Source organism: Cyrtonyx montezumae, unplaced genomic scaffold (assembly GCF_038088225.1).
Source record: "Cyrtonyx montezumae isolate F1298 unplaced genomic scaffold, pur_monq_1.0 scaffold_36, whole genome shotgun sequence".
Taxonomy (NCBI): domain Eukaryota; kingdom Metazoa; phylum Chordata; class Aves; order Galliformes; family Odontophoridae; genus Cyrtonyx; species Cyrtonyx montezumae.
Window position 1 is genome coordinate 9,571,076 of NW_027072041.1, and position 12,804 is coordinate 9,583,879.

Consider the following 12,804-nt stretch of genomic DNA (forward strand, 5'->3'; position numbering starts at 1 on the left):
ATTTTGTGTCACATAGCCAATGTGACTTTATCCCAAAAATGTGGAAAAACGATACATAATAAATTTATTTGAACAAAGGAGTGAAATATTTACTGTACAGTATTCCCAGGAGACTTGTTTAAAACCGGAGATTCAGAGATGCCTTTTACTGTCTTCCTTATTTCATTCTCTGTTCTTAAGACTTCAAAATCTAAATGCCTTAATCTTGCTTGTTTTGTTTGTTATTAGCATGGAACACCTCCACTACTCATTGCTGCTGGCTGTGGAAACATTCAGATGCTTCAGTTGCTTCTAAAACGAGGATCCCGTATTGATGTCCAAGATAAGGTCAGGGCTCTGATTTGTCACTGTTTCTGTAGAAGATTTTGGCTTTCAGTACAGCTAGCAGAGGACAAGCAGTTCAGGCCAGGTTGTGTTAGAAATGAAAAAGTATGCATCTTAGAGCCTGTTTTGTTAATTGTTCACTAGTGTCCATAGAAAAATGATAAATATAAGTCATTACTGACTTCATTTGTTATTAGTGCACATACCCTAGTTTTGATCACTTAACTGTTAGCCGTGATAATTTGAATGATAACTAATCTTAAAATGCAGCTCTCACTTATAAAGTTGACTGAGTTAGTTCAAATTAGTGATTGCCCTAAATCAAAATGGTGAACTTTGTTTAGTATAAAATGATAAGCACACATTTCAGCAGTGAGAAATGTCACAACTAAAATTCAGGTACCCTTTGCAACTAGTGTTTTTTCTAAATATCTTTGAATGATGTGGGTCTCATATAAAGTGAACTTGGAGCACTGTCCACTCCTACCTCATAAATTGAAATGTAATCACAGTGGAAGTTTTTATCCTATGACTTCTCCATAATCTCCCTTGCAAGGGTGAAAAGGATTATCCTTGCATAGAGTTAATTATCCTATTAATTATCCTTGCACAGAGAGTGGTGGTTTTTTTGGTGTTGATACATCCAGTTGTTAAATCAACTTGAATAAATAAAAAAAAATATATATATATGTATAAATGTTGATATAAGTGGTGAGCTCACATTCACTGTGATTAATCTGATTTGTTCAATGTATCCATTACCTGTATGTGCATTTTTACCTCAGTAAATGTCTAAAATTAGAATTCTAAAGTGATCACTGACACATATAATTAAACATTTTGGACAGGCTGGATCTAATGCCATCTATTGGGCTTCTCGACATGGTCATGTAGAAACACTGAAATTTCTTAATGAGAATAAATGTCCTCTGGATGTTAAGGATAAGGTAAGTACAAAATCCCATCTTTCATGGAGAGAGCTTGTTTGTTTGTCCATTTGTTTGTTTTCACAAAGCTTTATCTTAGCTAAGAAAGAGGTCTTTGAATTTAAATGATTTTCAGCTGTGCCATAATCTTAAGAATGTGACTGAGTTTTTTAGTTAGGTTTTACAAGCTGACATATAGGGCTGTAATAGCACAGCTTTCAAGTTGCTGAATGTACTGATTATGCTTCTGATGGATGTTAACCAAGCGTGCATATAAATGTGGTGAGTACATGGTGGGTAGGTGGAACAAACCTAAATTAATTTTCACATGGATTTCTCATTGGAATTCAGGATAAAATCGTGATTCTGTTTTTCATTCTTCTTGATTGAAAATCACTTTAGTCTGACAAGTAGATTTTACTTTATTAAGTTGAATATAATGAGGGTTAAGAATTTAGAGTTGATGAGCTGTTAGCCTATCTCTGGCAGAAACATTTGCCCTAGAAGCTAGTTGCTGTTAAAAGCTTATAACACATTAATGTTTCCACACTATTCAAAGCACTAGTACAGAAGCAGGTATGCCTGTGAGATGTATGTAGTTATGAAATGTACTTTGCTCATAGAACTAGTGAAAGGAGAAGCATACTAGCAGTATCAGTGTTCCATTCCTGATAGAGATACTAGAGGAAGGGTTAGACTTTTAGTAGAAATACTGTTTCTGTACAATTACTGCAATGTAATTGTAACAAAAGTTTGCAAATTATTTCATGTAATAACCAAAATATATGTACCAAAGAATACACTGAAATGTTAGGCCAGCTCCTTACAGGTGTGGATGTAAAGTAGGGAGGGATAGTAAGAATAGAAATAGGTTACCTGTCTCAGTGACAGTTGGCACACATCTGTCTCCTCATATTACTCCCCATTGTGGCTGCAATCTTCAGCAAATTAAATAGGAAAGGAAATTCCAGAAAATTAATGTCTTTGAAGAAATACTTTTTGTCTGGTGGTACCGTAATTGTCACATATCTCCCAGTTTGCAAACTGGAGACCTCTGCTAATTGGAGCTGTGTCATTAGGGTACAGGAAGAAAGGAATGCCCCAAGTGGTATAGACAGTCAAGCTGTACATAGTGGTGTACATTTGAGGCAACATATAAAATTACATTGTTATGTTCTTTTGTAATTGCAGTCTGGGGAGACAGCTCTTCACGTTGCATCTCGATATGGTCATGTGGATGTGGTGCAGTTTCTCTGTAGTGTTGGATCCAATCCTAACTTCCAAGATAAGGTGAAGTACTTTCTGCTTTTCTTACAGAAACACAGCCTTAGTGGAAGTGGTCAAAATTCTTAGCCTTTCCTTTTCAGCCTCTAATATGTTTGAATTCCCTTTCAGTATCTTAAGGAGGTTTGTAAGAAGGAAGGGGATTGACTCTTTACTGGGTTCTGTTGTAATAGGAAAAGGAGAAATGGTTTCAACCTAAAAGAGGGGAGATTTAGATTAGATATAAAAAAGTTTTTTTTACAGTGAGGGTGGTAGGTAGGAACTGGCTGCCCAGAGAATTGATGGATCTCCCATCCCTGGAGACATGCAGCGTCAGACTGGACCGGGCTCTGAGCAGCCTAATCTAGCTGTGGGTGTCCCTGTTCATCACAGGGGAGTTGGACTAGGTGGACTTTAAAGGTCCTGGATGATTCTATGGTTCTGTGAATTTGAAAAAGAAAAAAAAAAAGAAAGAAAGAAAAAAGGCGAAATATGGAAGTCTTGATACCTCTTTATAAATAGCTATTCAGAAACAGAGTGCATAAACCAACCAACAATTGCTGTACTCATAAAGCACAAATTAGCTTAAAAATGGAAGCTTAAAGATGAAAGGTCCAATTAAGGGTGTGTACCCTGCGAGTTCAGTTTATACTTCTTATTACTTGTTGCTTTGATTTCAGCAGCTTTTTGTGAGGAATGGGAAAACATTTCTGAAAACGGGGAGAGCTCAGAAGGGCTCCTTTAAATATGCTTTTTTTCTGTGAGCTCTGAGATGTAAATTCTTGCAAGAAGACGGGAAAGAAAAGGCTTAACTGCAAAAGAAAACATACATTTAACCCAAAATTCACTGATATTGGGTTGTGTGTGGATGTTGGCTTGTGGAACTAAAATCTGGCGTCCTGTAGAACTATATTTATATTGTTTAAGCAGCAGCAAGCTAAAGGACTACAGGACATGTAGTCTTTTAAAAACTTCTACTTTTTTCCTTAGCTTTTTAGAGGAGCCTTGAATACAGCCCAAGATTTCAAATATCAGCACGAATTATCTGTTGCTATTAATCAGATAGGATATTCCATTTCTTAGAATTTGAAAAAAAATATCTGTTATAACTCTTGTTTTGTAGTGGGATATAAATCAGTAATTTCAATAGCGTATTTTTATAGAACATTTGAATTTCTTAATGATATTCCACATAACTGTTACGAAATACAGAGATAATGGAGATTAAGTTTTGAATCTTCCTTGGTTCAAAAAACAAAAAAAATCTATCTCAGGCTTATAGTCTTGTGGGATTTATATCTTGATTTTAGTCCCTCAGTCTGCAAGATGTGGATGTAGAAAGTGTTTGTGAATGAGAATCACTTTTCAAGTAGGAGAACTAAGACCATTCGTTAACCTTAACAGCATGGGGATGTCTAGACTAGTACTGCTGACATTCAGAGTGTTGCCAACAGAAAGTCTTATAGATAGAAATACAGACTCCCAAAATCCAGGTGATGATGCAAATCTGGTGCTTCATCATAATCCCACAGTGTGTCAGCAGGCAGGAAGTTCTTTGAAAATGTCAGCATTTGTAATTATATCCCCTTTCCACAGGGCTTATGCAGTAGACGGTCTTTTTTCTTTCCTGCCATCTTGCTTTCTCTCTTAAGTTAAGGAGGTGAATTGCTTCTTGTAGCATTTGTTTCTGTTTTTTTCATTGTTAGTTGCTGTCTTGTTTCTCTTATTATTCTGTGTTGCTAGGAAGAAGAAACCCCATTGCATTGTGCAGCTTGGCATGGCTACTATTCTGTTGCCAAAGCACTTTGTGAAGCAGGTTGTAATGTGAACATTAAAAACAGAGAAGGAGAGACTCCACTCTTAACAGCATCGGCTAGGGGATACCATGATATTGTGGAGTGTTTGTCAGAACATGGGGCTGACCTTGATGCAACAGATAAGGTTAGTTATGGGTGAGTGATTTGCTTTTAGTAGGAATTGCCTCCAGAGTTCACACGTGTCCTGTGAATTTATTTATTTGAATATTGCATGCCAGCATTGTTTTTTGTGATCTGGGTTTTCTGAGCAGTTTCTACAGAGAATGTGGATGGCTGCACTAGTCTTTAAAGTTGCCAGCTGATTATTTTTACTTTTTTTATTGTTAATATTTTGATGATTCCTTATCACCTTTATCAGTCATCACCTTATAAATAATGTTGTAGAAAATTGAAGGAACATTTGGTTCTGTAATTGTTAACAGGCTATTAACTTAAGAGGAAAAGGATGAACTTATTGTTTGCCTTTGATTTCTGTGGGTCAGATAAATCACCTGTTTCCAGTACACTAACATCTAACTATTTAAAAATACAGTTCTATGTGATCATGTTTCATCTCTCACAACATGATCCCCAAAAGTAAACGTTGCATTTCTTAGCTTATACTTTTGCTATGTTTGTCTTCATAGCTAAATCAGTGGTAGTTACAAACTTGTATGTTCAGTGCAAATGCTGATTTTTTATTTTCATTTTTTTCCCAGAAAGAAGTAAACTGATTTTTTCTAGTCAGGTTTCCTGTAAGTTATTCCACTGGGAAAGGAAGCTCTGTCTCTGAAGTGATAGATCACTAAAAAGATTGTTTGACTTTTATATCCCTAGCTTCTGTTAGTAAATGCTAGAGTGATTTATTCTGCTGAGACGATTGTTTCCGTTGGTCACACTCCTACTTTCTGGGGAAGTCTTCCCTTAAGAGTGTATTTGTATTTCATCCATTCCACTGCAAAGCACACTGGCTTAATGAAAAAAATATTTTCTACTTGTTGATCTGTTCTGACAGATATTGTGCATCTCCCTGCTTCCAGCCCTGCCCTTCCCTTTTGCCTCCTCTAAAATGTATATATATATTTTATTCTGGAGGCAAGGAAATGCATACAATTATTGGGACATTATTGTGACTCTGAAAAATACTTGGATTTTTATTCTTACCTCATGTCTTGGCTGTCTTGTGATTTCAGGATGGTCATATAGCCCTACACCTTGCTGTAAGAAGATGTCAGATAGAAGTAGTGAAAACCCTCATCAATCAGGGATGTTTTGTAGATTTCCAAGACAGACATGGCAACACTCCTCTGCATGTGGCCTGCAAAGATGGGAATGTTCCTATAGTAATGGCACTTTGTGAAGCAGGTTGTAATTTGGATGTCGCTAATAAGGTAAATGGGATATGGCACTGAACTGCTTTGTTTAAGAGGTTACCAATTTGGAGATACTAGTGCTTTCTTGGCTTCATGTTGTATTGCTGCAGGGTTTGGGATAACTAAATGCAGTGCTGTGCAGGTTTAACATTCTTGCTTTCCTCCTTTGTACCTTCAGGTGAGAAGTGAGCTGTTTGAGGAAATTTTCCTTTAGCTGGTTTGAATAAGTTTACAGTCAGCCAGTAGACTACTGACATGCTGTGAAATTTGGGGCTTGATATTTAGTTCCATTGTCTTTCTCTGCTCTATTTAGTTTTTTATGTGCTCTGAAATTTTTTGTAGAAATCTTTATATCATTATCTGTTAATTGTTTAATTCAGTTACTTAAATTCACTTGTTTTTCTGAAAACCTGCATATTCTAAAATTACATTTTATTAACTAATATTTCCATTTACTATGAAAACTGACCTTCTCTAGGTTAGCTAGCTAATTAAAATTGTAAGTCTTCTGGCTTGAAGACTGTACAATGAAATTACTTGGTTTAAAAATTAAAATCATCAGCTGCCAAGTCAAAAAACATACGGTAATAAGCTCCTTGATCTTTGCCTCCGAGCTTAAATATGATTGACTTGGCAATTAAATCTAGATTCGCTGCTGAGAACACATTTGGGGAAAGTGAGTTAATTCAGCAAAAGGCTGGATTAGCACCTCTTTTCATAACTGAGAATACTCAGCTGGGAGCAGTAGTGTGGCCTCAAGCATACCATATTAAAAAACAGCCTTCAAGTGTTCAGTAGATATAAGATCATGGCACAGGAACTGCAATTAAAGTTTACGTTCTGTTAGTCTTTTAGGAGTCAAGTATACTAGACTCTTTTATTTGAAAGAGTGAGTGAAGATCTTATGAAATAGAGGAAATTCTTCTTTATTTGTCCTCTTCATCAGTGAGACCTGTAATAAATTGGTCTTCAACTCTGGTATTGTCTGATGCATATCCAATGCCAGTTGAGGGCATTGCTAGCTTCTTCCACAGTCTGTGTGTAACAGAACATCGTAAGCATTTACTTGAGTTTGAGGAGTAAGCATCTTTCCACTTTTCAGCTGGCATAAACTTAGCTTTACTTTCAAATACTCTTATGAAGTAAGCAAATAAATTTGGTTCTGAATGTAGGGTTAAAACAGGGAGAAGTGTATTGAAAATATGAAGTCATAAGAGGAGGTGATAAGAGGATTTACAAATAATGCAAGGATTTACAGAATTCATGACATTAGCTGTGAGCATGAAAGACCAGAAGAGAATATGAAAACCTTTTTTCTGTGGAAAGATTGGTGAAAAAGCAAAAGATGGGGTGAGGAATACTTTCAGCACTTTCCTTCTGTCACTATAGTCATGGATCCCTTCATGCTCACTCCCACTGTTCATCTCTTACGCCTTGCAAGGAAGACACTTCAGACATATTGTCTTCAGTAATACTCGGATTGAAATAAATAGAGTCCAGAGTTTTAAAGGCTAAGGACTTTTTTTGTAAAATTTTTACAATACCTTTGCAGAGTATCAGTACTTAACAATTGTATGATATGTTTGATTATTAATCATAAGTATTGGAATGATATTTTTTTACTAATATAACACTTGATTTTTTCCACAATAGTATGGAAGAACACCTTTACATCTTTCTGCAAACAATGGCATACTTGAAGTTGTCCGGTTCCTGTGTCTTACTGGTGCCAACGTGGAAGTTTTAACCTCAGTAAGTATTAAGACAGTGCTTCATGCATGTTTTATATACAGTGGTAGAAAACAAGTTAATCTCAAGAGAGAGCAATGGTTAAATACAATCACATTTTGAAATGAAAAGATAGTAGGCAGTAGAATATACTTATAGCATTGTGTTATCTGTATGCATAACAGGCTGCCATTGTTAATCTGTATGTCATTTCATACCATGTACAGTTACTGTACAAATGTATAGTATGTATCTTGTGACTTTTGGTTTGCTTTTGCTTTTGTAGTGGATAAAAAGTTTTATTTTCCCATCATAAATGTGTGGGTGCATGGAAAAGTGAGATAGTGTGCAAGTTATCTTTGTAAAAACAAATCATTTGTGTCAAGTCAGTCAGTACCATTGCTTCCAATTAGCACCACTCGAGATATTTTTCTTTCTCCTTCTTCCTGGACACCTCATACACCCTCCATGTATCCAAGGCTTTGTATGCACCTTTACCTGCCCACCCACCATGATTTATTTTTAGAAGAATTGCATTGGTTTATGCTGTTCCTTGCTCTAATCATTGCATTCTAATCTGAAATAACTATGTTCTTCTGTATATTGAAATCATGTGATTGTGATTTGGTATCTATACAAAGTATCCTTGAGGCAAGAAAAATGGAGAGAGAAGGAAGATTTCCATTTCATTTGCTTAATGTGTTTGATGGAAATTACAAACATTTTTGCTTTCCCATACATTCAGCACTGTTTTTAATTCTAAGTATGTATCTCACATGACAAATAGAAGCCTTTCAAAAGCAGTCATTAAAACCATTGAAACTGTGGCTTGAAAAAGTTAAGTATCTAAAAATGACATTTGGAAAACTAGGTCAATGACTGCTGTGCCCTCTATTGGTCAGTAATGAAAAATGCATGCAGTGGACTTTGTGGGGCCTTTTAAAGCTTTTTCTTTGCCATCTGTTTTTGTCCTTTGCTTTTTTTTTTCCTTCTCATTCTGTATTTCTCTTTCCAATACTGCATACTGTAGGGGTGAGATATACGAAAAAGAGTGTGGATAGGGGATTCATGAGCTGTATTAGTTCACTTATGTCTGTAAGACTGGTTGTCCATGTAAACCTTGTCTTTCCGAGATAAAAGTACTTCTTGTATCTGTAGATTGTGTCAGCATCAATGAGATGACAAAGTAAATTGTGCTGATATTAAACCTGCCAGGAGGAACACACTGAATATACACTAATCACAGAATGATAGAATGGCTTACATTTGAAGGGTCATCAAACCACCCCTGTTGCAGTCAGGGTTGCTAACCACTAATCGGTCGCTAGATCAGGCTAGTGGAAGTCCAAGGAAGAGGTCTTAATTTTCCAGTACTTTGTCTTAATATGTGAAAAGTCTTTCATAAAAAAAAGAACTAAAACCCTTACGAATTAGTTACTTGCTGCCAAAATATAAAACAACAATAGTATTAATGTAGTTGAAACAGGAAAAACAATGAGCAGTTTTTCTTTCAGCTTATTTCATATTAAACTGCTGATGTATGAAACATGAGTAATTAAATGTCAAGAGCAGAATGCTGAAGGCAGCTTTTCTTCTCCTGTTGTGGTTTTGTGATTTTCGCTGTCAGTATTCCACATCAGAACATCGTGTAAAAGAATGCGAGATAAAGAGTTCATGTTCTGGTGGGCAGAGGGAGAGAGGTGGAGCTCCTGGCTGGACACCAGCCTTCCTCTCTGGCTCGTGGGCTTCCTCTCTCAGTCTCTGGCTGCAGAGAAAAACACATGTGCTTCCTGCAGTCTACCAGAGTGAGATCTCATACTGTTGGATACTGTTGTCTCTTATTTTGTTTGACTGTGTTGGTTTTCTTTCTTTCCCAGTCTCTCCTTGGTTTATTTATTTTGTTTCGTATTGTTTTGTTTGTGTTTTTGTTTTTTTGGTGCCCCTGTCATGGACTCAGGTCTAGAGGTAACTCCATGACATCTCCTTTTGAATTTGCTGATGCAGTTTAAACCATATCCTTTATAATGCTCATGCTTTCTTAAAACCTCCACTGACTGATATGCTGTCATGATTCTTTACCCATTAGTAAACAAAATTGACCTGCTGTTCATGCAAGTGAATATGCCAGTGTGTGTCCTCTTCATGAACTGTTTAAACTTTGAAATCTATTTAGAATGTAGTGTCTGGAAATTACTACAACCTACTAATTGGTGAGAAAAGACAGGTAATACAGAACAAAAGTACCATCATCGCTCTGAGGCTCTGAATTCAAGCGTCTTGGTACAGTGGCATCCAGATGCTAATTTGTTAAAGAAATACTGTGGTGCATTTTACTGTATTTATCTTTGCACCACCTAAGAAAACAGAAATTCCAGTGGGTACAGTCAGTACTGCTTCATTTATTTTTTTCTCTTCTCGCTGACTAATCTGGGTCTGACAGTAATTATTCTGTTATTGCCTTAACCAGAGTTGATCTGTGTTGTACATAACTTTTTATTGTGGGTAAAAGGAAGAAACTGCAGCTAATGATTTATCTTCCAACAGGATGGGAAAACAGCAGAAGATCTTGCCAGAGCAGAGCAGCATGAACATGTAGCCAGTCTGCTTGCAAGGCTTAAAAAGGTTAGGAATGCATAAATTTTAACTGAGCTCTTCATGTTTTTAAGACAGTAGAAGCGGTTTGAAAATGGGAAATCATAAGATCATTGACTAAAGCCACTCTAAAAAACTCGTTACAAATATCCTTGCTGCAAGATAGACTGCACCAACATTCCATCATAGATTCACTCCTCTCTGACAGTACCTACTGAAAATTTAAGGAATTTTTAAGAAACTGAAAAACTATTAAGAGTTAGCACATCCTACTGGAGAACGTACTTTCATTGCCATTTTAATTAGATGTAAATTTTGGACTGTGAGGAGTTTGTGCACTTCTGGAAACTCTAATACCACTTGGAATAGTAGTTTAAGTTCTCTGTGTCCCTTTTTTAGTTCTGCAATTTCAGTATCTCAAAGTCCCCTCACTTGTGGAACGTAAAGCTGATCTGGTGTTCTCATAATGGAGTAACTCTGACAAGTCTGATATACAAGTCTGATTATTCTAGATATGCAGCATCATTTAATATAAAGTTGCAGAGACCACTTTCCTGGAGATTTCAGGCTGCAGCTAAAGGAGTTAAGAGTACTAGTTTTAATTATTATGATGATGCTGTGGAGATACAAAATAAATGATCAGGTTCTTTTTTTTACATAATTTTGAAGTGGAACTGTATGTGTGCCAGGCATTGCCAAGGTGGAAGTAGAATTGTGACCTGCCAGTAAATCAGTACTTGCTAGGATTGTAAAATATATCAGCAGTTATAGCAGAAAGGTACAAAGTTGAGGTTTCCTTTGCACTGGTAGCTTTTGCATACACGTCATAACAGGATCCATAGTATAGCATATCTATATATTTTGAAAAAGAAAACAATCAAAACAAGAAATAAACAAATGTTGAGTGCTTTTGCATGCAGGTGGAGACGTGTTTCTGATGTAGGTATGAAACTAGTACAAATCAACGTAGAACAAAAGGAAGAAGATTGGTATATCTCTTCTGAAAGAGATTTTAGTAGGTCTAACACTCTTTGACAGTGGGGCTGACTATATATAGGGCAAATATATGATAATATGATCAAATACGATATTTGATCAGAGCTTTGCAACAGAGAATATGGTAAGTTGAAATTAATAATCTACAACAAATGACTTAAAATGGGTGATTTCATGTAGTACTGAGTGTTCCTGACATTTTTACATCTTCAGTGCCTGTAGAGGATTTTGCTCCTAATAGCACACATATGAGGAACTTACTGTTATAGTAGCTCTTACAGAGAATTGAATATTAGCAATGAGGGGGTGCAAAATTTGCATTGTGATGAATGTATTTCGTACATACTTGTTAGGGAGGTAGCAAATAAATCAAATACACTATTCCTGTAAAATTTCTCAGTGAAATTGCTACAAGCTCTTTATTTTAGGGAGTGCTGCTCTGGGTGCTCTTTTAATAACTAATAATAACTAATAACTAATAATAATTAATAACTCACCTTACCTGTTAATCCCAGTACAAATGCAGAACAGCAGAGCCTCTCAGCTCCAAATGGGTAAGCGAAGGAAGGAAGGAAACAAATTCCTTTGCTCCTCCAGTTTTGCTCAGTTACCTCAAAATAGGCTTTTCTGGGGTGAGAAACGCTTAATAGTTTGCTGTCCTCCACTGCTTTGTCTCGATAAGTTGATTTTAAAAGCTCAGCTCCCGTGCAGAATAGTGGAGTATCTGTGTCTGATTGCTTCTTGCTGGAGGAAGAGAGCAAGACATGATTTGTCTGTTCTTGGCTGTTATTCTTGTTGCAAAACAGAGTGATGGTGGGTAAGCTTAAAGTGGAAAGCTCTTCTGCAGAAGCTGTGATTGGGTATGAAGAAGGCCTGAATATGAGGACGAGGTTGCAGCTGTGGAAGAGCTAATGAATGCATCCAGAGGGCAAACAAGGAAAGGAGAATTAGATAAGGAAGTGTCAGAAAAGTTAGTACTGTAATTTTAGGAAACAGAATCTCTGGTAAAGAAATGTTTAACTCGCAATTGCAATGGCAGGCATCCTGTGAACAGGAGCACACACAAAGACAGTGTTGGATCTTTTATACCTGATGCTTATCTTTCTCCCCTGGTTCCTCATTTGCTGAGTACTTCAGGTTCACAGCTTAATCCAAACAACATCTCATACGGGGAAACCCCCACATCTTTCCTTAGTGCTGTCCAGATCTGGAGAAGTGCGAAGGGCAAGCACTTGGTCCAAGAGAGTCGAGTCTCTAGGATCAACTTAGGTGCTTTCTTACTGTCTGATTAATTTGTTCCACTTTCTCTGACGATGAAGGATGTCAAGAAACTCCCACTTAATCCCTAGAGTGTACATTAATTTTTGGGAGATCTGTGAAGTGAAATGACTGTCTTGGTCTGAATGAGTGTGCTCTACCACCCATACCTAGGGATTATTTGTATTTATATAAATTACCTTGGTCACTGTACTTGGCAGTGGCAGATACTGATGGAAATGTTTCCACCCACCCAGTTAAAGGATCTACTAAAACTTGTATCTGACCCTGCTTACTTTGGGGAGTTCTGTGAAATCTACTTGAATAGTTAGAAAGGGTTGAATTCCCAGCTCCGTCCTCCCTGTAGGTCAACTGTGAATGGCCTTATTATTCTCCTTCTGGAATACTACACACCCTCTGCAGATCTGTTTGGACAGGGTGTATGTATCCCTGTACCTACATATTTCTGTAATACAGCATCACTCATAGCCTGTACTCCTTCATCGCTGCCTTGTTTAATTCCTTTCTGTCTGGAAGGGTCCATCTTCC

General features: G+C 36.8%; 1 protein-coding gene across 1 annotated transcript in view; it reads left to right on the plus strand.

Annotated features, from left to right (window-relative positions):
- DAPK1 (death associated protein kinase 1) overlaps positions 1 to 12,804 on the plus strand; it is a 93,719-nt gene that overhangs the window by 61,733 nt on the left and 19,182 nt on the right. Inside the window, exons 13-19 of the mRNA XM_065745669.1 lie at positions 229 to 327; positions 1,173 to 1,271; positions 2,442 to 2,540; positions 4,257 to 4,454; positions 5,503 to 5,700; positions 7,336 to 7,434; positions 9,955 to 10,032. Coding sequence (XP_065601741.1) covers positions 229 to 327; positions 1,173 to 1,271; positions 2,442 to 2,540; positions 4,257 to 4,454; positions 5,503 to 5,700; positions 7,336 to 7,434; positions 9,955 to 10,032 — 870 coding nt within the window. The remainder of the gene's footprint in view (positions 1 to 228; positions 328 to 1,172; positions 1,272 to 2,441; positions 2,541 to 4,256; positions 4,455 to 5,502; positions 5,701 to 7,335; positions 7,435 to 9,954; positions 10,033 to 12,804) is intronic.